Below are 24,593 nucleotides of genomic sequence, written 5' to 3'. Positions count from 1 at the left end.
GTCTTTATCTAGAGACAACTACTGATTGTCATGGAGAACTGTACTGCCAACCAGCACAGAATCCACAACAACCGCATTTCATAGGCAGCCAGAGCTTTGTACTCAGTCTGAGCCAAGCAGGCTACAGAAGGTTGAACTTCTTAGCTGGGACAGAATATATTTATTGTGGTTTTAGGGCATAGAGCTAATTCATGTTTAACCCTCATTAAACGTGTCAACCTTCCTTGCTAGGGCATGCAGTCTTTCCAATAGATCCCTTGTTAACTTTTCAAAACAACAGTTCCTGCTGAGGAAGGCACTTTTGCAAGATTAGTCTTAATGCTTTCAGAGCCGGGGCCAATTGATTTTATTGTTCATAAGGTAGACACATAGAGGTGGGGTTGCTTTGGCAGCCTCTACATTGTCCAGCTGTGCTAAGCCCTGAATATCCATATCAGTCCTTTCTACCATGGAGAGAAATGATTTACAGTGAGTTCTCACTCAGGATCTGCCTCTCCTCTAACGTTCTGATACAAATCAGGAATATAGTCACAGCAGACATGTAAGACTAGGGTAACTGTGAGAAGAAACGACTTAATTATTTCATAGATTCATAAAGTTTAAGGCCAGAAGGGATCATTAGATCATCATTCTGACTTTCTGAATATCACAGTCCAATAAATTTCACCCATTTACCCCTGTATTGAGCCCAATAACTGAGGGTTGACACTGGTGTATCTTCCAGAAAGGTGTCCAGTCTTGATTTGAAGATATGAAAACACGGAGAATCTACTGCTTCCCTTGGTGCTTCCTTCCAATGCTAAAAATGTGTGCCTTATTTCTAAAGTGAATTTGTCTAGCTACAGCTTCCATTAGCTCTTGTTACTTCTTTCTTTGTTAAATGAAAGACCCCTTTAAGCATCCAGTATTTTCTCCCCATGTAATCAAGTCACCTCTCAAACTTCTTTTTGATAAACTAAACAAATGGAGCTCTCAAAGTCTCTCATTGTAAGGCATTTTCTCCAGCTCTCAAATCATTTTTTTGTGTGTGTTTCTTCTCTGTATCCTCTTCAATTTTTCAACATCCTTTTGAAAAATGTGGCAGTGGAACTGGACACAATATTCCAATAACAACCTCACCAATGCTCTATACAGAGATAAAAATCACTTCCCTAATTCTTCTTGCTGCTCCCGTTTATACACCCACGGGTCATGGGAGCTCTTTGTGCCACAGTGTGGCACTGGGAACTCTTACTCAATTGTTTGCCCGCTATGACCCCTAAATCCCTTTCAGAGTCACTGCTTTCCAGGATACAGCCCCCCATTCTGTAGACGGAGCCTGTATTCCTAGATGTATAACTCTGCATTTCACTGTATTAAAAATAATTTTGTTTGAATTGGCCCAGGTTACCAAGCAATCTAGATCGCTCCGTACATCTGTCTTGTCCTCATCATTACATACCAATCTTTATGTCAACTGAAAATGTTATCTGCATTGATTTTATATTTATTTCAAGATCACTCATAAAAATGTTGATTGGGAGAAAACTTGTAGAATAGCACCAAGGCCTACTACTAACCCCTGTGGGACCCCACTAAAATCACCCCCATTTGATGATGATTCCCCATTAACAACAACTTTTTGAGATCTGTCATTTAGCCAGTTCTTAATCCATTTAATGTGTGCGGTATTGATTTTGTATAGTGTTGATTTTTAATCAGAACCTTGAGGGGTACTCAGTCAAATACCTCACAAAAGTCTACGGATATTACATTTATCTTTATCAACCAAACCTGTAATCTCATGAAATAACTATTAGGAAAGGAAAAAGTAATAAGACAGAAAATATCATAATGCCACTATAGAAATCCATGCTACACTCACAGCTTGAATATTATGTGCAGTTCTAGTCACCACATCTCAAAAAAGATATTAGAATTGGAAACAGCTTTCAAATAAGGATAGATTAAAAAGACTGGGACTGTTCAGCATAGAAAAAAACGAATGCGGGATATGATCAAGGGATAAAATCATGACGGGTGTGGAGAAAGTGAATAGGGAAGTGTTATTTACCCCTCCTCATAACACAAGAACTAGGGGTCACCCAATGAAATTAGTACGCAGCAGGTTTAAAACAAACAAAAGGAAGTATTTCTTCACACAGCGCACAGGCAACCTGTGTAACTCATTGCCAGGGGATGTTGTGAAGGTCAAAAGCATAACTGGGTTAAAAAAAGAATTAGATAAATTACTGGAGGATAGGTCAGGATACAACCCCATGCTCTGGGTGTCGCTAAATCTCTGACAGCCAGAAGCTAGGATTGGACAACAGGGGGACGGATCATTTGATAATTGCCCTGTTCTGTTAACTAGTTTCCTGTGAAGCATCTGGTACTGGCCACTGTTGGAAGACAGCATACTGGGCTAGATGGACCATTTGTCTGACCCCTATGGCCATTCTTATGTTATGTTAATGAAATGAGGCTTGTTTGACAAGACCTAGTTTTCATAAAACCACATTAACTGGCATTAATTATATTCCTATTCTTTAATTCTTTATCAGTTGCAGCCTGTAACAGCTATGCCACTGTTTTGCCCAGGACTGATATCAGGTTAACTGGCCTAACATTACCCAGGTTATCTTAGTGGCCTTTCTTAAATTTGATACAACATTAGCACTCTTCCAGACTTTTGAAATTTCCCCAGTATGCCACTTTACTGATGTTAATGCATGGTATGTACTGCAGCTAATTCACATAAAGCATATCATGCTATTGTTGAAGAGACTTACTTAGAAATTCCATTGTTACTGAGGGAAGACAAGGAAGACCCAGCACCAACATCATGCAAAAGTAGTATTTTGCCATTTGATCAATAAAATATTGAACTCTTTATAAGTACAACCACCTTATTTTTCCCTTTTGGTTGAATTCGACTGTATCAAAATTGAGGGACAACACTTGTTAATTATTTTTCTTAGTAGTAGGATTATATATATGATCTACTTCTTCTCATGTTTTTTTCTATGTACAGAAAACTGCATGCCCAACCGAGATCAGGTTCCCACTGTGCTACATGCTGTACATACACATTAATAAATAAAATAAAATATAATAAATAATAATCATAATTATTAGTATTACCATAATGCTTAGTAACCCTCATCATGGACCAGGACCACACTGTGCTAGCCACTATAGAAACAGAGAACAAAGAGACAGTCCCTGCCTCAAAGAGCTTACAATCTAAGTAGGACATAGGTGAAATCAGGTTCCAGAAATTATTAGATAACTAGTGTCCCCCTTCTCAGAGTGCATTCAGCCTGTGAAATCGTTCTCATGGTGTAATGTTTTTATCTTGTAGATCATTGGCTAAGTGACTTGTCACTCACCACTGGGGATGTGTGACATTCTGTGAAAACCCGAACTAAGCAGCAACTCTCTTCATGTAGTTGGATTAAGCTCCCAGATCAAGCAGTCTGTAAATTGGATGGTATCTGAAGAAGGGAATAAAGCTCCAAGCCTCAGTACTTTTGGAGGCCCTCTCCTCAGGGCTTATTTGACAAATGATCACCAAAAAAACCCCAACAAGTGAGTCGTCTGACATACACTGGGCAATCATCCCCTGCTTCAGCCAGCAAAGAGGGGAGGAGGAATGCTCTTCCCCTTTCACCTACTGTCTCCTTCTTGTTATACTCCACCCCACGCAGCCAAGTGCCTTGAAACTAGAGATCCCAGTTTTAAAGGGCCCAAGAGCTGTACCTGGCACACAAGTGCCCCAAAACCCATTGCCCTGTTTCACAGTTGTTAAATTTCTAATTTACCTCCTTACTCTTCAAACGCAACCGCTAGGACTAGACATAATCTGAGCAAATCTGCACCCAGCATGCCTCTGCTACTCCAGATTTTCAATACACGGCTCTGCTACTCCAGTCCTGGAGCCCCTCACCTCTGCTACTGGACAGAACCATAGGAAATGTACAGTATAGCTTTATAAACAGAAAATCATGCTAGAAAATCTCAGTAACTTTTTGGAGACAATTACAACATTGAGTAAGATGGGCAAATGCCCAGAGTCTGCAGATCCAGCTCACTAAATTCATTAGAATTAGCATTAGAATTCAGATCTTCAGGCTAGAGAACTTGAACAAAGGGTTAGCAAACAAATGGTGAACAAGTAACTTCCTCTTCAAAACTGTATTCTGAGAGTATAAATAACAGATTTCTATACTTTATAATAACTAGAATCTATTATTCAAAGGAGGGCAATGGTGTATCATGGACAGAATTCAGACCTCTGCCATGGACTGGTTCATGACCTTGGGCAAAAGTTAGGGATGCTATCCTTTGTAAAGCACATTGACATCTGTGGATGAAAAGCATTGTATAAGTTGTTTGTTATTGAGGAGGCACTCAGATTTCACAGGATCTGGATCTCAATGCCAACAAAGCTGCAACCTGTACCATAAGTAACTCTCTGGTTCACACACATTCTTCCTGATCTTCCTTAACCATATTGATTTGGTATCTCCAACAACACTGGAATGGCTGCTAAATCCATTATTTTCTCTCTCACTGGGTTTGGAATGCATTACAGTTAGCTTTCTTCTAAAACTGACTCCCTCAAATGCTGTGTGCAGCCACCCCACCCGTGAGCTATTTCTGTTCCAGCCTGACAAGGACAGTGACTGAAGTGCAACTACTCTGAAATCTATTGATTCAATACCTCTTTTTTTCCTAAAACAGTCCAAGGCATTTAATCAATATGGCAATGCCCTGTCCAAAGGCACAATCCCCAGTGATCATAAACTGCCTCTAAGAAACAGAGGTAAGTGATTTTATGACTTGACATTTGTTGAAATGTCCATGTACGGCTGCAACAGATACATATATTTTCCTCTACAAACCAGTCACATAAACAGAAGTAAATATCACTGTGGCAGAGATGTATAGTTTCAGGTTGAGAACCAAGACCCCTTTGACATCATGATTTCAAATGCATACAAAGAAGAGTCTTTTGCACAAGCACCTCTGTTCTAGGTACCATACATTTGCTAAAGGCATCTGTGACCGAGTGAGGTCCGGCTCGTGTCTTCTGCTCTGTCTACACAGACTGTTTGGAGATCTTTTGCTGTTAAGCCCCACCATGTGGTTTATTGACATTGCTCTTCCCGCCATCTTACGGATCGATACACCACATCATTTACAGCAGCAGTTTCACCTCAGCCCTCTGAGCCTTTTCTTGGTGCAGGCTCCGCTAATTGGCCTCTCTTCCCCAGCCCTTCCTTCTTGTGCCAAATTCTACCCTCTGTTTTAATGGGCTAATTCATTCTTTAATCCTCCCCAGCCCATTTTAATCCACTATTAGGCTCGGGGAGGGGCATTAATGTGTGTTTAAGTGATCAGAGTGCTGGCTCAGCTGTTAGTTCCCAGCACTCTGTCCCAGCATCTCACAAACATATTGGGAGAGGGAACAAACATGGTAATCTATCTATGGCACTTATGTGGCCCCCACTACTATGGTATCTAAGCATCTCAATTTTTGTTTTAGTTTCTTAATCTCACAACATGCCTCTAAAGAAGGGAAGTGCTATTATCCTGAGGTACAGGATATCCATGGAATTTAGGAGCCTAAATACCCTTGAGGATCTGGGCAAAGAGACTAAAGCCAGGTCTACAGGAGAAACTTTTATTAGTAGAGTAATATCGGTTCTGGGTGTGATTTTTTTGGCAACATTTCTATACCAGCAAAAGCACTAGACTCGTTTGATAGTAGATATTTCATCTTCTGCTCATAGGCCTGGCTAAAAATGCTGTAAAGTGAAGGCAGATAATGGTAACTCGATGATTGGTAGCTGTTCTGAATGACAGCACCTCAGAGCAGACGAGCGTGTTCGCTTTTCCCACTCAGGACATGGTGCAATAAGAGGCACATGTGGCCATCACTCCCTAAGAACACTGTGTGCGTGGAAGGAATTTTAAATGGACACCTAAGCAATGAGAAAGACAAGGGAGGTGAAGTAATATCTTTAATTGGACCAGCCTCTGTGGAAAGTAGAAGCTTTCAAGCTACACAGCGCTCTTCTTCAGGTCTGGGAAAGGAAATCAGACTGTCTGAACTAAATAAAAACTGGGACAAACTGAAATAAATGGTCCTTTCCTATTGTCTAATGCACTTAGTAGGAGCTGATAAAGGAGGAAGGTGCTCATCTCACACTGACCATCAATAAAGGCCAATGGGTATTGGCGTCTAACTCCCTTAGGGGCTTCTGAAAATCACATTCAAGATATGTAATCACTGGAACAGCAATTCAGCTGCAGTGTATAAATAGCCAATTTGAGTCATAGCTTTCTGTCTGCATAGATAATCTGAGTCCTGATCCTAAGTGTGGCATAAGATACCCAGGTGCAATAAGTAGGCAAAATTCACATCTATACTTAATATGTTTTTGAAGTTCCAATGACCCAGAGCAACACAGAGCCCTCTGGTTTGTAGGGACACATAAAATAGCACTTAATGCCCTATCCATTTCCTTCCCCTTCACAGCCCGGTCAGTTTGATCTCTGCCGGTGCCACACTCATATTCAAGAACAGGGACAGGTCCGATGTATCCAATTGGTGTGAGATCCATGGAAAATTGGGGCCCCATGAGGCCTTCTATGGCCACTAGAGTCTTTGAAATTACCCCCAAGACTGCCAATAAAGCTACCAAAGAGACAATGTGAATTTAAGTCAATGGTTCTCAACCTTTACCATATCGTGACTCTATTCTGAAAGAGACAAAAGGGCAGGGACCATCTGCTCATAGTCCCATCTAGCCATAAAGAAAGGGAGGGTGGTCCTAACGCCCCTTCACCTATTCGTGACCCCCAGATTGAGAACTCCAGGGCAAAGTCATTAGGAGCAAGACTTGCTCTAGTGCATGGCATACCCGGACTCTCTGTACTGAGGTGAATTCTACCCTATGCGGGAGAAGAAAGATTGCCCCATGGGCCCAGTGCTTACCTTTGAGGACTGGGCTCAATTACCAGCTCTGCTATAGGCTTCCAGAGTGACCTTGTGCAAGCCACTTACTCTCCTTGTGTCTCCTCTGTAAAATGGGGACAATAGTACTTGCTCACCTCCTGCTGTGAGGATACATTGAGGGTATTGAGATACTCAGATATTTGGATGATGGCAGCCATATAAATACCTTAGATAGACAGAATTGAAAACATTTCTCCTACAGCTTTCCACAGCATATCCAAAGGCCAGGCAGGTCTCGAAAAACAGTGGCTATTGAAATGCCAAGATGGGATGAATGAGGAAGGAACTTTACGGAGAAATGGATAGCGAGTCGCTTGAGATTACTTTACACGGACCCAGTTATAATGGGTGCCTGAAAAAAAAACTGGCAGGCTGGAAAGTTATAAAGCTGAAATATGACCTCAAATGCAGCAGCACTTTACTTGGAATGGCCATCTCCCCGCCCCCTTAAACAGTTCGCAATGGCTCAGAGATTTTCCCCACTGCCTACAAGTATCTGACTTCCCTGTATTTATTCAACACAGAACAGATTGATTTAAATCTTTGCCCAGGGTTATTTTTTCTACTTTGCATTAATTTTAACACATAAGAGAAGGTCACATATGTGGCAAAGTTTCCCATTTGGGACAGCAGAAATAGCTGAGCTATTGGAGGGGAAATACACAGGGATTTTAAGGGACTCTTTACATATACAAATGCTCTCCCTTTACTGGGGTGGGGGAAAACAATTCCATTTACATTTCTCAGAAGCACTGCAGGGATGGCTTATAACGCCATTGAAGTGAGAATCCATAAAAACTTGATCAACTGAATGCCATTTTCGAGAGCCCTGCTTGCAAAGGCGCATGACTTGTTAAGGGCCATTGTAAACTTTAATGCAATCCAATTTCTGATCATTTAATCTGATGTGCCTGAAAATTAAAACGGGGGCCAAATTCTGCTTTCATCTTCCCCAGGGTAAATTCAGAGTAACTATTGATTTCAACAGTGACTCCAGATTTATACTGGGTAAGATGAATGCAATGAATGAAAGTCATGTCTCCAGACCCAACCCTGGGAAAGACAACTAGGCAAATCAGCTTCGCTTGGCCACAGGATGGGGATTGACAACAGCAAATAATTCTCCTTCTAATAAGGAAGTGGCAGAAATTCTTCCTGGCTTTTCATTGTCTGGTGTATTATCCATGGGAAGAAGAACTCAGTTAGATATAGATACATTGTTTCTTTAATTAATGCCCCCCAAAAGAGAAAATGAGCAAACAAAGATATAAATATGGAATTCTTCTGAGAAGGAAAAAAATGCTCAAGAATAGAAAATAATTGTTTTAATCCTATTAAGATGATGATTAATAAAATGAAAGAAAACAATGTTTCAATTAGGTTATGTTTAAAGCTGTTCACTTACAATCCATTTCTCCCTCCTGGAGTTCTCATTTGCATTACTCTTTACCTCCCTGATAATGGTCCCTTTCACTTACACCTAAAGAGTTCAAAGATGCAAAACTGGGACACAAATGCATATCAGCTTTCTGGCATTACTCCTTTATGAGCAACAGGGTTTTTTTGGGGGGTTCCACCAATCTGAAAGCTCCTCTTTGGGCAACCTGCTCTCTTTCCTTCAGTGCATACCATCCCCCTCCTTTCTCCCACTCATCTTTTGGGTGGGATCTCCCCAAAGATGGAGCATCTTCAATTCCCATTGGTAGTTGACTGTGCACAGCACCATCCACAGGAGGGTCCTTAGGCTAGGTCTTCACTGCAGAGTTAACTCTTCTGAGGTTGGCCTGATCCGAATGAAGGCGCTGCCCTGAGAGATAACACTCGTATGGCACAGAGTGAATGGACTGGTGGCACAGGGTGACCGTGTGAGCAGTTGGAGACTTGTGCTAACTTAAGATGTAGCCCGTACTCCCTGACGGGCTTACCAACTCCAGGTAAAAGCATCACCGCATTTAAGTTAAGTGTTTGTGTTTGGAGGGAACCCAAGTCAAGGCATAACTTGAGTCAATACTGCAGTGAAGACAAGTCCTCTGTCTCCTGCTGGAAAGCAAGCCGTCAGCTCAGAGAACTAACAAGTTCCCCGGGCCCAGAGATTGTATCACTGAATGTAAGTGAGGTAATGAGTTCATTAAACCACCTGGGACCTGTGCCTTGGTATTACAGGATGTCCCTCAACTTTCTCTTCCCTGTGCTTTACAAGGCTAAAATAAACCCGACTTGGCAATTCAAGTTAGTGGACATGAATCTATGTCACCCATAAGGTGGGCTGCCACATGCTGCTGGCCAAGGGAAAACAACTGGCATATGACCATCATAAAGGAAAGGCAGAGGGTGCCTGTATGTCTCAGCGAAGTGTCCCAAGAGATCTCATGGAGGGTGGGGGAGGTGAGGGGTTGGTTCAGCCCATAATTATAAGCTGAGTCTGAATTTCTTTAAAGTTGAGGTTTGTTTGGATTTCGCAGTTTGTTTCAGATCTGTGAACTGGTAGCATGACACAGCAGACGAAAACAGAGAGGCAATCAGGAGGGGTCTTCTCCACAAGGAATAATGCTTAGAACAAGAAAGCATTAAGCAAAAAAGGAAATGGAAAACTTTGGATTCCCCCCAATCCTCTGATCCTGGCTGTGGAGCCCAACTTTCCCAAAGCCACTCTCCCCTTCTGTCACCCCATCAGCCAATGTACAGCCCTTCCCCTAAGCACCTGTGCAAGGAGAGGGAGGAGCTGAACGTAACTCCTTGTTCATCAAGAAGCAGATCTAACTCCTTGTTCACCAGGAACAGATAATGCCCCTGCACACTGTCACTGGGCCCATCTCGAAATTAGAACTGGCATTTCTGAGCCTCCATATGGGACGCAGCTGGCATTAGTGGTCTGGCCTCTTCCATGGGCTGCATGGAAGACTGCGGACTACTGTGAGCAGTTTTCTTCCTGATTTAGAACGGGACTTCAAAAATGCAAGAGCACATTCGCTTTCCCTCTCATTCCATTAGGTATAAATCCCATGTATATAAACATCAGGAAAACTTTAGTATGCAAAAATGAAGGCTGTGTTAGGCATGGATATGGGGATCAGACCTCAGTGTGGAAGTGGGTATAAGGGATTTCATTCTCACTGAGTATTACAAAGAGAAAAATGTTGGCATCGATTCATCATGTTCAGTCCCCAATCTAAAATAGAGCTGAGTGGAAAACCAAGCGAGGAAAGCAGCTTTTCACCCTGAAAAGCAATTTTCTGCGTGGCCAGAACTACTATGTAAGACGGGATTCCAGGAGACCTCACAGACCTGGGTCTGGAAAAAAATAAATACATGAACCATTGATGTGCTCTGATGGCTTAATGCTATTGGGGAAAAAAATAAAAGAAAACAAAAATATAGCGAGTCTCCATAGAACAGCATCTGCAGTTATGCTACAAAGACAAGTTATAAGTGCTCTGTCACTCCATCTGCTTCTGGGTATAAGAAGATCACCAGCTGAGGTCAGAAAGATATCTCCTCCACAGAGAAAAATTCAGGTCATGGATGTGTGCACACAATTCTCACTAACTGTAAATGGAGTTGCACACACACATACACCTCAAAACAAAATTTGGTCATGGAGTATTTTAGAATTAGGTGCATTATAGGAGTTCATAGTGTTATATCTAATCAATATAATTCTGCTCACACTGGTTTTACCCCACTAAATTCAGTGCTGCTACTCCTAACGTATGCCAGTGCAAGTGAGATAAGACTCAGACCCAGTATTGCATTACTATCCCTTCAGCATCCGATGCTGGTCATTTATGAGAACTGGCTATCAGACTACATGGTCCACTGGAGTTCTTTGGTGCTGCAATTCATATATTTATGTAAAACTGTTACACATCACCTGGATTTCTCCCCTTTGCTTTCCTAGTTTACATCCAGGCTTCTCTTGGGGGTGTGATTTCTGGATAAACCAGAATGGATTTCAGAGGAGAGCAAATCAAATTTCTAAAGGGTCTGGAAAATAAGATGTGCTGACATATGGAAAGGCTCAGAAAAGCTCTGGAGAAATAACAGGTCAATCGCCTATGAACTCAAAGGGATGTGAAAAAAGGAGACAGTGGGGTCAGAGCAAGAAGTGAGGGTCTAAAACTGCAGCAGAGGAACTGTAGTTTAACTCTTAGCAAAAATGCTTAGAAAACACTGCCATAAAAGCACGCCAGGCAACGGATCAAACTGCCAAAGGAGCATAAAAAATCATCTTCACTAGAAGTGCTCAAACCTACTGACAGCCATCAATCAGGCCTGCCGAGGGACAATAAAATCAAGCCAGCTCCACGCAATGAGGATGAGACTAGATGACTACTCTAGGGGCTTGGTACTGAACTACTGAAGTCAATGGGAACAGGAGCAGGGTTCAGCTCTCTTCCAGGGCGGTGGGTGCCGGGAGCTGTAGACAATACTTCTCAGCTGGCTACAAAATAAACTGTATATGAATAGCTACAGGATCTCAGAATTCAAAGCAGATTTCCCCCAGTTGCTTAGCTAGAATCCCAAACCAAACACAAACGTCTAAAAAACAAACATACCCGCCCCCGCAGCTTAAACTGCCTGTGACAGCGAGGGACTGGAGTTGATGTCCCAGGTCCCATCCAATCCTGTGTAGCCCTGCTGCTTCTCTTCAGTGTTTAACTCATGCACGTGCCACTGCCCCACTAGGTTCTCGGTGTACGTTCTAAGCGGTAACCATCCTCTCTCATCAAAGGAATCTGGTAAGTACTGGTTTAATTTTTTTCTCTATTTTTTCAACTCCCCATTGTCAATAACATCATTTTAGCTTGAAAATAAATGTCTCCAGGGATCCAGTGCAGACTAATTTTGAAGAGAAAACAAAGCAAGATGTACTTAGTTGGGGATTGGTCCTGCTTTGGGCAGGGGGTTGGACTAGATGACCTCCTCAGGTCCCTTCCAACCCGGATATTCTATGATTCTATTCTATGATTCATTTCACTGTTGTGAAAAGCATTGGGTCTGCAGCCCTGGTGACGTGTCTTCTATCCACTGAACAAGCATGGCAGGCAATAGCAGCATTAACTTCCCACCCCCCTGCTTCCCGCCAAGGAGTGGCGGATGGAGGAGTCTTTCCGTCTCCATAGCCTGACCAGTCAGTAGAGAGCCTGCTAGACTGCCAAAGAGCTCCTAGTGCGGATATGCACTTATTCCTGCAAAACTGCTTTTGTTGGTACTGCTTATTTGACACACACACTCCTGGGTGTAAAAAGCTACACTGGGGAAATTGCTTTGCTAGTAGAAAGGACAGGAGGACTTGTGGCACCTTAGAGACTAACAAATTTATTAGAGCATAAGCTTTCGTGAGCTACAGCTCACTTCATTGGATGCATAGAATGGAACATATAGTAAGAAGATATATACACACATACAGAGAAGTTGGAAGTTTCCATACAAACTGTGAGAGGCTAAGTAATTAAGATGAGCTATTATCAGCAGGAGAAAAAAATTCTTGTAGTGATAATCACGATGGCCCATTTAGACAGTTGACAAGAAGGTGTGAGGATACTTAACATGGGGAAATAGATTCAATGTGTGTAATGACCCAGCCACTCCCAGTCTCTATTCAAACCCAAGTTAATGGTATCTAGTTTGCATATTAATTCAAGCTCAGCAGTTTCTCCTTGGAGTCTGTTTTTGAAGCTTTTCTGTTGCAAAATTGCCACCCTTAAATCTTTTACTGAGAGGCCAGAGAGGTTGAAGTGCTCTCCTACCGGTTTTTGAATGTTATGATTCCTGATGTCAGATTTGAGTCCATTTATTCTTTTGCGTAGAGACTGTCCGGTTTGGCCAATGTACATGGCAGAGGGGCATTGCTGGCACATGATGGCTAGTATAACTTTGTCTACACTTTTGCTAGCACCGCTTATGTACGTCAGTGATCACGCCCCTTCACAACCTTGACCAGTACAGCTATTCTTGGAAAAAGATATAGCATAGATGTGGCCTTAATAACAACTGTGGCGATGGGTTTTAAGATATGGACACCTGTTCCATCGGAACTGGATTGAGACCCACCATCTCGTTTCACATAGACCACCAGGTAGGGTGACCAGATGGCAAGAAGAAAATATTGGGAAACATGGGAGGTGGGGGGGGGAGAGCCACAGACTAACAGCCCCACTGGAGCCATGGGGGAGGGAGGCACACCGCCTGAGGAAGCTGAAGGTCAGGGGCACATGGCCCTGGCTCCCACCCCTGGCTGCAAGGGGGAGGGGAATGTCTCAGGGCTGGGGGAGGGAGTTGGGGGGGGGGTGTTCAGGGTGCTTTGAGCAGAGGGTTGGACTAGATGACCTCCTGAGCTCCCTTCCAACCCTGATATTCTATGATTCTATGACTGTGGGAGGGAGTTTGGGTGCAGGAGGGGATATGGGCTCCAGGGCGCTTACCTCAGGTGGCTCCCCAGAAGTCTTGACGTCTCCCTCTGGGTTCCAGGCGGAGACATGGCCAGGCAGCTGTGTGAGCTGCCTCACCCGCAGGCGCTGCCCCCGCAACTGCCATTGGCTGCAGTTCCTGGCCAATGGGAGCTGCAGAGCAGGCGTTCATGGCGGGGCAGCACACAGAGCCCCCCTGGCCATCCCTGTGCCTAGGACCCAGAGGGAGATGTCGACACTTCCGGGGAGCTGCCTGATGTAAGCACCCCCGGAGCCCACACCCCCAGACGTCACCACTTCCAGGGAGCTGCGCAGAACTGGGTAGGGAGCCTACCAGCCCCGCACCAACTGGACGCCTGGCAACTTTACAATATCGGGACAAATGACGTCCTGATTGTACATAGGTCGGGACGCGGGACAAAGTCAAATATTGGCACAGTCCCGATTTTATCAGTATGTCTGGTCACCCTACCGCCAGGCTGCCTTCAGATGGTAAGAACTCTTGGACTACCAGCAATTTGGACTAGAATTAAAGCAATGACCAAGGAGAGAAAGCTCTATATTACCATTACCAATACTCTGAGTAATCCAGTCATTCACACTCAGCAATTTATTGTTTGTTTTTAAGATTTCCTTTCTAAATGACACATTAATATTGTCAGTGATGGAGAATCCACCATAACCTGGGTAAACTATTCCAATGGTTAATTACTCTGACCATTAAAATTTACACCCTATTTCCACTTAAAGCAGTAGACTGGTAGTCAGAGGATCTGAGCATCAGTTTATGACTCTGCTCCAGATTTTCTCCAGGTGTATAACTGGGATGGTCCTTTCCCACCTCGCAGGGCTGTTGTGAGGACTGTTTACTTAATGCACATGAAGTGCACAAATACTATGGCGATGAAGAGTTACATTAAGTAGACAGACCACTGTATTTCCAATCTTCAGACAAAATGCTGTCTTAAGGATGCATGCTTGTTTCCCATTGACTGCAGTGAGAGCTGTGTGGGTATATGTAAGGGCAAAACAGTGGCTCTTGGATTTTAGAAGTGATGCAGTTGATATTTTCACTACTTACGCAAACAAAGTGCATGCTCAGCCAGTTTACGATCTGCATAAGAACATCCTTTCCTCAATTTGTTCAGTTCTAATTAGCTTTTGATGCTAAAATGCAAGGGACGCCTGAGTGAAGTAAAAAATGGATGCACTCATTCTCTCTCTCTCTCTGTAGGCAGTGTTGACGAATGAGACTGTGGGTTGATGTGGCGGGAGCAGTATAATTTCTGGCAGCTGGTGCAAGCATATGGTGACGTTTATCGATGCACGTGGGTGCCGTGCAGTACGGTACCTCTGAGCCAGGCAGGCGCTGCAGGCATTTCATTACTTCTCCGTTCAGCAAGGCCAAAGCATGGAACTGATGAGGAAGTGAGAGATGCTCCCCTGGACAAGAAGCTCCAGGGCTAGATTGTGGTCCAGATTCTGCTCTCAGTGACACCAGGAGGTTTCTGGTGTAACGCCACTGAAGTTACTCCAAATTCACAGCAATACAACTAAATTTGCCTTTATGGCTCTATTCTCTTCTATGTTGCATCCCCCAAAGTGTTTCCAAACTGAGTGTCCAGGAAAAATTAAGGAGGATGTGAATTAAATCTGCATGGTAGATAGAGCCACCATTGTTTGCCCTCTCCCCCAACCTCATAAGTGTCCTACAGGCAAACTGTTCCTCACGCCTGACTCAGACAGTCCAATCCATGCAGCTGGCCCTGGATGGCCTTTTCCTCTTACTTCTTAGTCCTTGATCTTTCGGACAACCGAGGCAGCTGTGCTACATTACTCCCTGCGACTGACTCACAGCTGCAACTAAGCCCTCTCCTTATCGCAGGATCCAGAATTCAATCTGCTCCAGGAAACAGGATGTGGCTAAATGTTTAACAATTTTCATATTTCCAGATGGGCAAAGAAGTATGTTCTCCATGCGGCTTGGAACTCTGAATGATCTGCTGATTCACCTCTATTCTTCATCTTATGTACCTTAGAGAGACTGCATCTCAGTTGTCATTCTTCTGTTTCTGGAGTTCATTAATTAATGTCACCCAGTCATCCGCAGAAGAGGAATCATTCCTGCATGTCACAAGATATTACATTCTCTAAATGCCCTGGGCTGACTTCACATCCCTTGTTGGTTTGTGGAAAATGAGAGGCTGATGAATCAAATCCAGGTTTCCTAAATGACAGTGATAAAGGAACTTCTTTAGGCTACCAACTCAGCAGTCTCCTTGTTGAATAAATGTCAGCAACAACAATATGAGAATCTACCGGTCAGTACAGGTTTGAGAAGTCCCTCCATCCTGTAAAGAACCCAAGGACTGAATGAAATGCAGTTGTCATACTGCAAGAAAACAAACTTTTCATCTGTGTGATAAAATAGTGGGCACAGAATAAAATTCTCAAATCAACATACATACCAAGACCAATATAAGGTTTCCATGTTTGTTGGCACAATAGAATGCAACTGGCTTAATAATGATAGGATAATTTTCAGAGTAATAAAATGTGATTTCTTTTAATTTGCCTTCCATTTTTTTAAATGTAGAGAGAGCACTTAGGTCATGTTTTCAAGTTTTTCTCTGCAGTGATAAGGACTAGAAACTTACTTTTTTGTTTAAAATGAAAGCTGAGATTCTCATGTAACCCTGTGACTCCAGAAGCTGGGGATTTAAGAAAATATCTGGCTATCATGAGAACTGGCAACACTGCTAGTGTTGTGGCTGGGTTTACATATATTTGCATTAACGATTTATCAAGGTACCTATTAAGCAGCAATCATTGCAATATGTAGGCATGAATTTCCCCAAATACTTTACAAATGTTAACAAATTAAAACCTGTGAGATATTATTATTACCATCACACAGGGTCCCATATGCTCTGCGGTAGAATGGGACTAATTGCTGGAGCAATAACCTCTAAGCTCCCTGCAACATTACGTTATCCTGTTGTCACATAATACCCTTAATTCCCATCCCTGCACCTTCACATTATCCCACACACCTATGGCTGGCTGCTCATAGTTGAAAATCTTCGCTGATGTAAAATGTGTTGATTATTTTCCACAGTAACTTATTGTGAGGAGGGGTTTTCCCTCCCTACTGTACTCTCCAGGCAGCCAGGCTCCCCTCTCCAGGCCCTGATCCCATGATCCAGTCCAGCATAAAGTTTCCTAACCCTCCCCTATGTGTTCCAACAAAACTTCCGAATTTCTGTGCTCCGGCTGTCCGGGCCTCAGCTGCTGCACTGTTCTCCAGGCAGCATGCCTCGCCAGCCTCGGTCGCTGGCTGCTCCATATTCCATAGCTGCAAGCGCCAGGTCTGGCTAACCAAACCCCCTGATGCTTGGCTCTATGGAAGAGTGCAGGGGGCTTGCACCGTAACTGACCCACTCCCCTTTGTGGAGAAAGCTGGAGAATGAGAGACAAAACAAATGATTTCCAGAGGTTCTGATCAACTGCAGCTCCCACCACAGCCAATGGATAATGTAGGTGCTCAGCATAGCTGAAAATCAGGCCAGTCCTAAATATGGCTTTAGGTCCCTCACTGTACCGACCTAAGCTTGAAAAAAATTAGCCAAAGCAGAACACCTGTTGGCTACAAAGTTTTTTCATGAGATAATTACTTGCTTGTGACATAGTCTGAATATGGCCTGTACTTTACATTCCACGCAGCACTGTGATCTCACATGCCAAATAGGGTTGGGGCCTGTGGGTACGTGAATGGGAGATTTCTAAGGCACATCTAAACATTTCAGAAAGAAACAGCAAAAGGTAGTCTTCTGTATCAGTCACTGGGGCACTGTGTTGTTGGAGATACCACTGTTTGGGCTCACTCCAGCATGGGTAATTACATTCCGTCAATGTCAATCCTCCTGCTGTTTCAACTGGATTCCTTTCTTCCTTTACTAAACTGTTTTTTAGTGGGGTTGTGTGCTAATAGAGCCTGATCTGACCATCATTAGAGACAGTGGGAGACCTACCCTGAAACTGTTGCTGTGTTTCACCTCCAAGAGGGATGAAATTTCAGTGCTGGTAGAAATGATCTGTATGTCCAGTTTACAGAGCAAGTTGTAAAATGCTTTGTGATCCTTGGGGAAGAAGGGCACTATCAGAAATAGAAGATCGTCTCAAACACATTCTTTACATTTATAGACATGTTAAGTGCTTGCTGTTTAACACATTACAAACGTACAGATGAATGCAAACCTTCAGCTTTTTATAGCAAATGATAATTATAATATGTAAACTTCATTATTGTGCACTGATGTTAAAGCGTATTACACTCCGAGGGAACTTACTTGGTTCATTGGGTGTTTTATGAATATAAGGGAAGCGGGAGGAAAGGAAAGAAAATATTTTATAGTGCTATCTGAAAGATGCTTATGCCAGAGAAAATGGTATAATCTTTAGAGCAAGAGGGAATAAAAGACACAGGGGTGCTTGTCTTTGACACTAAGGACCCTTTACACCACTCTGACAGCAAAAACAGACCTTAAAGTGGGTGTATACTATATTTATGCTTACTTTAAGGCCCCTTTATACTGTTAAGAGCAGTTTAAAGCTGCCTGAGTGTAAAGGTGTATAAGGCCACAATGTAGCCAAAGTCATTCAGTGAAGGTGAATACTTCCAAGCATCAAGCTATTTCAAATAACTGCCTTCTGGTTTGCAAATGTTAAAACGGATTCTGAGATCAATAGAGGGGTTGGGATATAGGATCTATAGCCAAGCACCATTTGTTTTTGATTTAACTCTTTGCAGTAGATGAAAAAAAACTGGGATTCTGGCAAGAGTCTGGTAATTGAACTGTGTTAATTCTTACCAAGAATTGATTTGGTTATTTCTTCAATGGAGATTTTAAATCAATTTACCCTTTGCATGAGCAGAGAGTGGCATGATTCTTAATAAACTGATTTGGTGCGCCCTAGCAGTTTCACACTCTCACACTGGATTATGTATTGGAAAGGAAGAAAACCAATTCAAATATAAAAACAAGGGAATGTCCAATGAAACTGAAAGGCGGCAAACTCAAAACCAATAAAGAGAAATACTCTTTCAAGCAACGTATAATTAGCTTGTGGCTCTCATTGTCATATGATGTTGTTGAGGCCAAAAACGTAGCAAGATTCAAAGAGGGATTGGATATTGATCTGGATAACAAGAATATCCACAGTTATAATACTTAATGCAAACAAAAAGGCGTGGAAGATGATATTAAACCTCAGGCTTTGTGGCATAAGCCATTCTCTAAATATTAGGGATCAGGATGAGACCTCCATGGTGGGCAGATTATCCCCACTGTGGGGTTTCTTGCACCTTCCTATAAAACATCTGGTGCTAGTCTCCATTGGAGAAAGGATGCTGGACAACATGGACCTTGAATCTGATTTGGTATGACGTATTGCCGAAGTCAAGGGTTCTCTTTCTCTGGAGCCACATTATGTTTTCAGTCTCTTCTCTAAAACCATGTGGACTAGACATTTAGGGTTTTTAAAAGAAAAACTCAGATGCTCATGTATTCCCCAAGAGTTGAGGCTTTCAGAAAAACACAAATATCATGAGATTCCTGATAAAATTAGTGCAAGATGGCAACGTTGAACTGTATTATTGAGTATTATATTCCTACAGTCCTAAATGTCTCATTCATTGATATATCGTGTGTCTTTCAAACACAAAGCTAGTGAGAGAGTTGGGACAGACTGAAGGGGGAATAAATGGAATTCCGTATGCTTATACTTAGAAAACAAACTGTCTTATTTGCTCATAAAAGAACTCTCCCCAGTATTATTAAATCAGCAAACATAATCCAAATAACAATAAGAGCTCCGTCCTGCTCCCATCAATCTCAATGACAAATTTCTCTTTGACATCAACGGAAGCAGGATCAGGCCCTCAAGTTCTACGGCCTTAGCAATGATTTCTTCTTTTTTTTTCTTTTTAAACCTAAAAATGTTTCCGGAAAAGAATAATATCCACGGGGGACAGACTCTTAAGAGTAAAGATAAATATGAACAGAGTTTATTTTTATATGGTTTGGATTTATGTAAGAAAATATCTTTCACAATAAAAAGAACTGATACAAAATTGTTTCTCATAAATGGACAGCGCTGCTGGTTATAAAACAGAATGACATCCTGTCCCATACTGGGCAACCAAAAAAGGCTATATGTAGAATATACCCAAGAATCTTGACCCACTAAAAAAAGAGCTACTGTAGCATTTACCGTGACCTACAAATCATGAGGAATTTTTTACCCATCATAAAAAGTGTTTGTTTTAGAGAATTGTCCTTAAAAACTGGCATTTGAGAAGACTCTGTGTTTCTGTTTAGATCTCCTCTTCGACTTTCAAGATCATTCCCGAAAACACCTCGATCCCTGACTGCCCCACAGACTCGCCACTGGCTATCCGGGAGGGCAGACGGGCAGAAGTCTCAGAGGTGCAGTCTTGCACAAAATGTACTGTCTCCCTGCGCGGATGCTGGTAGTCGACCAGCTTCTCCAGCGTCCGGTTGAGTGACTCGACATTGTCTGCCAGCCTCTTGTTCTGTTCCACTAAGTTCTCCAAGATGAGGTTCTGCTGGATCATGAGGGAGCTCTGCTGCTGGTACCAGGAGGACAAGAGGGTGCTTTGCTGGAGATGGGCATCCATCAGCTGCTTCTCAAACTCTGAGATGTTGTACTTCCGCTTAGGATGCCGGGCAGTCTGGGACGACCGCCTCCCATAGGCAGCCCGCTGCTGCATCTGTGGGGAGGAAGGTGGGGAGGGAGAGGAAACTGAGGTGTGCAGTGCCCCCCGCTGCTCTAACGCATCTGTCTCAGCTGGCATAGGCATTTCAATAGTCCTCAAAGGCACCCATGTGCAACCAGGCACTTCCTCCTCCTCATCTGTGGGGGATCAAAATATCAAAACATGAGTTCTTTACATGTTAACAACACAGAAAGCAGCCTCTTTGGTTAATATGCTAAAGGAATGATGTCTGCTGTGTGGGTGTGCATATGAGCTCAGGAAAGGGGCATTAGTTTGACTGTGTGCATGTGAATGTCTCAATAGGTCTTGTGCTTTGTATTTGTGAACCAGAGGGATCTCTCTCTCTCATGTAATTGTTTCATCTGAAATATTAGATGATAAGGTCCTGGGACATTAAAATTCGTCATGTCCCGTAGATGATTTCCTGCTCTGCAGGGTGAATTCCTTTGAGTAACTCCAAGCTCCTGTACAAGGAGACATCCCCGTGCTGAAGGATGGGGCGGGGATGGGGGGGAGGGAAGGGGGAGAATGTAAGACTCCAGAATCAAAAGCTGTTGTGTGAGAGATTCTGCCTATTTGGATCTGAGATTTCATTTGCAGAGTCCTCTCTTGCCATAAGGTTGGCTGTAGCAATCTAACATTGCAGGGGAGACCACGTAACAGCCACTAAAGATAACCTTCTAGAGAAAGGCTCCTCCCCCTCCCCCTTTCCCCCAGCTTTCCCCAGTCTGCTGATGTGTGTGGATGGGATGAATGATTTTGTTTAGGACTCTTTACCTGACTGAAGCTCCAGAGTTATGTGAGGGCCACCAGTGTGCATAACACCATCACCACCACCACCATCCTCCTCCTCTGCCACCACTCTGGCCTCAGCCTCTTTAATAGCCTCCTCCTGCCCAAGCAAAGGACTTTCCAAAATCCGCACCACCACAGTATCAGGTCTGGGCTCCCCCGTTGAGCGACTCATCTCCACCAGCTTCTCCTTGGTGCGCCTCTTCATATCATCCCATCTCCTCCGGAGGTCCCGGGGGGTCCTGGGGGACCGGGCGACAGCATTGATCTTCCTGGCAATGCTGCACCATATCTTCTCCCTCTCTGGCTGGCTCAGGTTGACTCTCTCACTCCCATAGAGCCTAGCGTGATTTTTGGTCACCTCTGCCACCAAAATCTCAAGTTCTACAGGAGAAAACTTTTCCTTCCTCTTCCGGGGGCCAGCAGCCATTTTAAATCTGCTCCTCTTTCAAAAAACGAAACAGGAAGGGGCAATTTGATGCTGGATTCTCATCAGGACCACTTCACATTGAAATATTCTCATGAAATACACAAGCTACGCTGATGCTGGTCAGTGCCTGCTCATGCAGTGGGGCATAATGTGGCAAAGTACATAGATGTGTCATTGCTAACAACGACAATGACTAACAAAACGCTATACGAGGGGGCTTGATGTTACTGGAGTGTCACTGGAACAGAAATGAGGAGACACACAAGGATGAAATCCTCAGCTGGTGTAAATTGGTGTACCTCTATTGACTTCAATGGAGTTATGCTGATTTACACCAGCTGAGGATCTGGGCCACAGTCTTTAACAGGTTGAAATGAGCTTTGGGTCAGATACTCCGCTCACTAGCCCTGATATAATTGAGGAGTAACTCCAGTGAAGTCAAACTGGTGTAGGTCTGAGGAGAATCAGGTTCACTGTACTTTCTCAGGCTCAGAACATCACACACAGCTGGAAAACCCATTTTTTTTCTGGCAGCAGTTTTACACTGCGCAATTCCAATGACTTGATGGGAGTTACTCCTAAATTACACAAAAGGACAATCATGCTCCTAGAGTCTGAGCCTGATCTCACTTACATTTTTACAACAGTTTAACCCTCTGGACTTCACTAGAGCCTCTCCTTATTTACAACAATGACTGTGATATTAGAAACAAGCCTAGAGAGTCTTCATGTTAGAGTTTCAGCTGCTTAAAAAGGCAGGTTAACAGCATCAGATGATAAGAATCATGCAAACAGGAGACAGAAAAGATATTTGGGGCCATATTCACTGGTATAGCCTGGTGGGGTAAAATTGCTGTGAATCTAATTTATCTGGCCGGTTACGCAGGGTTGTGCAACTGCTTTGAGGCACTAGAGTGACACAAAATAGCTGGAGGTATAGGTCCATTACATCATCTTGTGCAACTACCTGCCGGTGCAGAATTATTCCCAGAGGTCTATTCTTCAGTTACACTGTTGGAACTATACGCAGCAGGTGCAACTCCCATAAAAGCCCTGGTGCAAAATTATGCAATGAAGTAAGAGGGGGTGTAAATTGGTTAAGGAACGGATGTAACTGTAACTTAAACCAATTTGGCAGCCACAGGAAAGGGGATGTAATTAGGGACAAGAGAGGAGAGGGAACGTAGCAAGAAAAGCAATAGAAGCGTTCAAGATAAAGTGGGTGTAGGATCGGTAAAGGGAATGGGATAAATTATCTACAACCTCCTTGTTGGCTGCTTTTCCTATCACAGCTTTCTCTTTGGGCCCCTCTGTATGCGAGGAACTCGTTTTTAAAACTTGACAAATTATACCTCTTTTCTGATCTAATTACAGGTAACTTGCACCATCTTTTTATCACTGTTGATTCTGGTCTACAGGGTGTCACATTTCCCTCTAGGAGTTTGGTGTCCGGCTACATAAGTTTCTGGTGCTTTGTAGGTTACACAGAGTGAATTATGGGGTGGAAGGCATGCTTCTCCTCTAACTTACACATTGTGTAAATAAGAGAAAAACATTGTGCACTGAAGTCAATTAAATTTACACTTGTGTGAAACGTGTGCAAGTGATAGGAGAATAGGACCCAAATGAATCACTGTTGATTTACACTGGTTTAATTGACCCAAAGTGTCTCTGGATCTGTGAAAACTTTATAGAACACAAAGTTCAAAAAAGAAAAAAAAAAGTAACCCACATTAGTAGTATTTAAACGGGTCTGTTTTATTTTAAGAGTGCTACAAATACACCTAAACAGTCACTGATTTTAGTTTAACAAACAAGTTTCAGCCTCTGCCTAAAAAGTGGGGAAAGTATCAGGTTTTCATTTTAAATTTATCCCTAGAGTAAATGACATTTGTCAGCTTCTGAACAACAATCAGAGGGGGAAAAAAAATCAGTTTTCCTCTTTTTTCACATAATATGAAAAAGAGAAGGATGCTGGAAATTAAATGGTAGTAATAGCAAAATTATTATGAAGAATATTTAGCACTAACATAGTATGTCACATTTATGAAAGAACACCACAAATATTAATTCACTTACCCTTACAATAGCCTTATTAGATACACAAGTATGTTTCACACAAATAAAAACAAATATTTCTTTATGCTGTAAAGTCATCTTGTGGAGTTCCCTGATATTGATAAATTATTAGGGTTGGTTTTAAAAATCTGTATAATAGTATGGCCAGTAATATCACTGTCTGTAGCTATGCAAGCTAGGAGATGAAAAATCAAATCTTATGATTCAGGAGGTAGGGCCAAACGGGCTAAGGGACTGATCCAAATCCCATTGAATTCAGTGGGACTCTTTGTTTTGCCATCAGGCCCTAAATGCACTATTGGGAGATTTTACCTCCTGCTGAAGCACTAGGTGTCAAACAATGAAAGAGACAAGATACCAGAAGTCGGCAGATGGATTGATATTCTGATATGATTAGAGCAGGGGGTTGGTTTTGAATATTTATCAAATAGTTTCAGTTCCTCAATAAGTTGCTCATTTAGGATGCCAATAATCACAAGGAGACACCTAGTTTAAGACAAAATCCTACATCAATGAAGTTATTGGAAATCTGTCCTCTGATTTTAGTGCTTCAGGATCAGGATTTTAGTAAGGTTTTAGCACCAAGTATCTGGTTTGCATATAAAATAGCATGCACCAGAACAAGAGCTTAAATATAATATCGGATTTTAATGTCAATGGGCCTGACTCTCATTTAGATTCAGGGTGTATCTACCTGAACATTTAGTTTGCAGCAAGCTGCAGTGTTGCATTAAGTGTTCTTTTGGCCCCTGCTGAAGCACAATAACAGTTCCTTAGTGTGCTTTGATCCACCCTGCTTTGAAAAGGGAATAGATCAAAATGCACAAGGGACCTGTTAGTGTGCATCAGCAAAGTCCACACGGACAAACAGTACACAGCAGAATAGTGCTGGGTAGACTCACACTCCAGCTTGCCACAAACTAAATGTTCGTGTAGACAAGCCCTAAGACTCCTTTACACCACCAATGTGATGTAAAGGGGGCTTCGGGTATATGAAAATCAGGTCCAATAGCTTTATTGGCTTGCAAAGTACAAAAGTGTTACCAAAAGAAATATACCAAATAGTAGTAGTAATGG

General features: G+C 42.8%; 1 protein-coding gene across 10 annotated transcripts in view; it reads right to left on the bottom strand.

The window, feature by feature from the left end:
* TSNARE1 (t-SNARE domain containing 1) overlaps nucleotides 1–24,593 on the bottom strand; it is a 695,137-nt gene that overhangs the window by 166,295 nt on the left and 504,249 nt on the right. For 4 of the 10 annotated variants that reach the window (XM_074943762.1, XM_074943766.1, XM_074943763.1 and 1 more), the window contains exons 12-13: nucleotides 20,993–21,452; nucleotides 19,646–20,352 (exon numbers count right to left, since the gene is read on the bottom strand). The exons of 1 other annotated variant lie outside the window; for it this stretch is intronic. In XM_074943762.1, coding sequence (XP_074799863.1) covers nucleotides 19,793–20,352; nucleotides 20,993–21,452 — 1,020 coding nt within the window. In that variant the 3' untranslated portion in view covers nucleotides 19,646–19,792. Of the gene's footprint in view, nucleotides 1–19,643; nucleotides 20,353–20,992; nucleotides 21,453–24,593 lie in introns of those variants that run through there. 5 more of the 10 variants (XM_074943767.1, XM_074943768.1, XM_074943769.1 and 2 more) reach the window with 3 other exon arrangements.

This window comes from Natator depressus, chromosome 2 (assembly GCF_965152275.1).
Source record: "Natator depressus isolate rNatDep1 chromosome 2, rNatDep2.hap1, whole genome shotgun sequence".
NCBI lineage: Eukaryota > Metazoa > Chordata > Testudines > Cheloniidae > Natator > Natator depressus.
The sequence above is the reverse complement of the archived record's forward strand: the minus strand, read 5'-3'. Positions and strand labels throughout refer to the sequence as shown.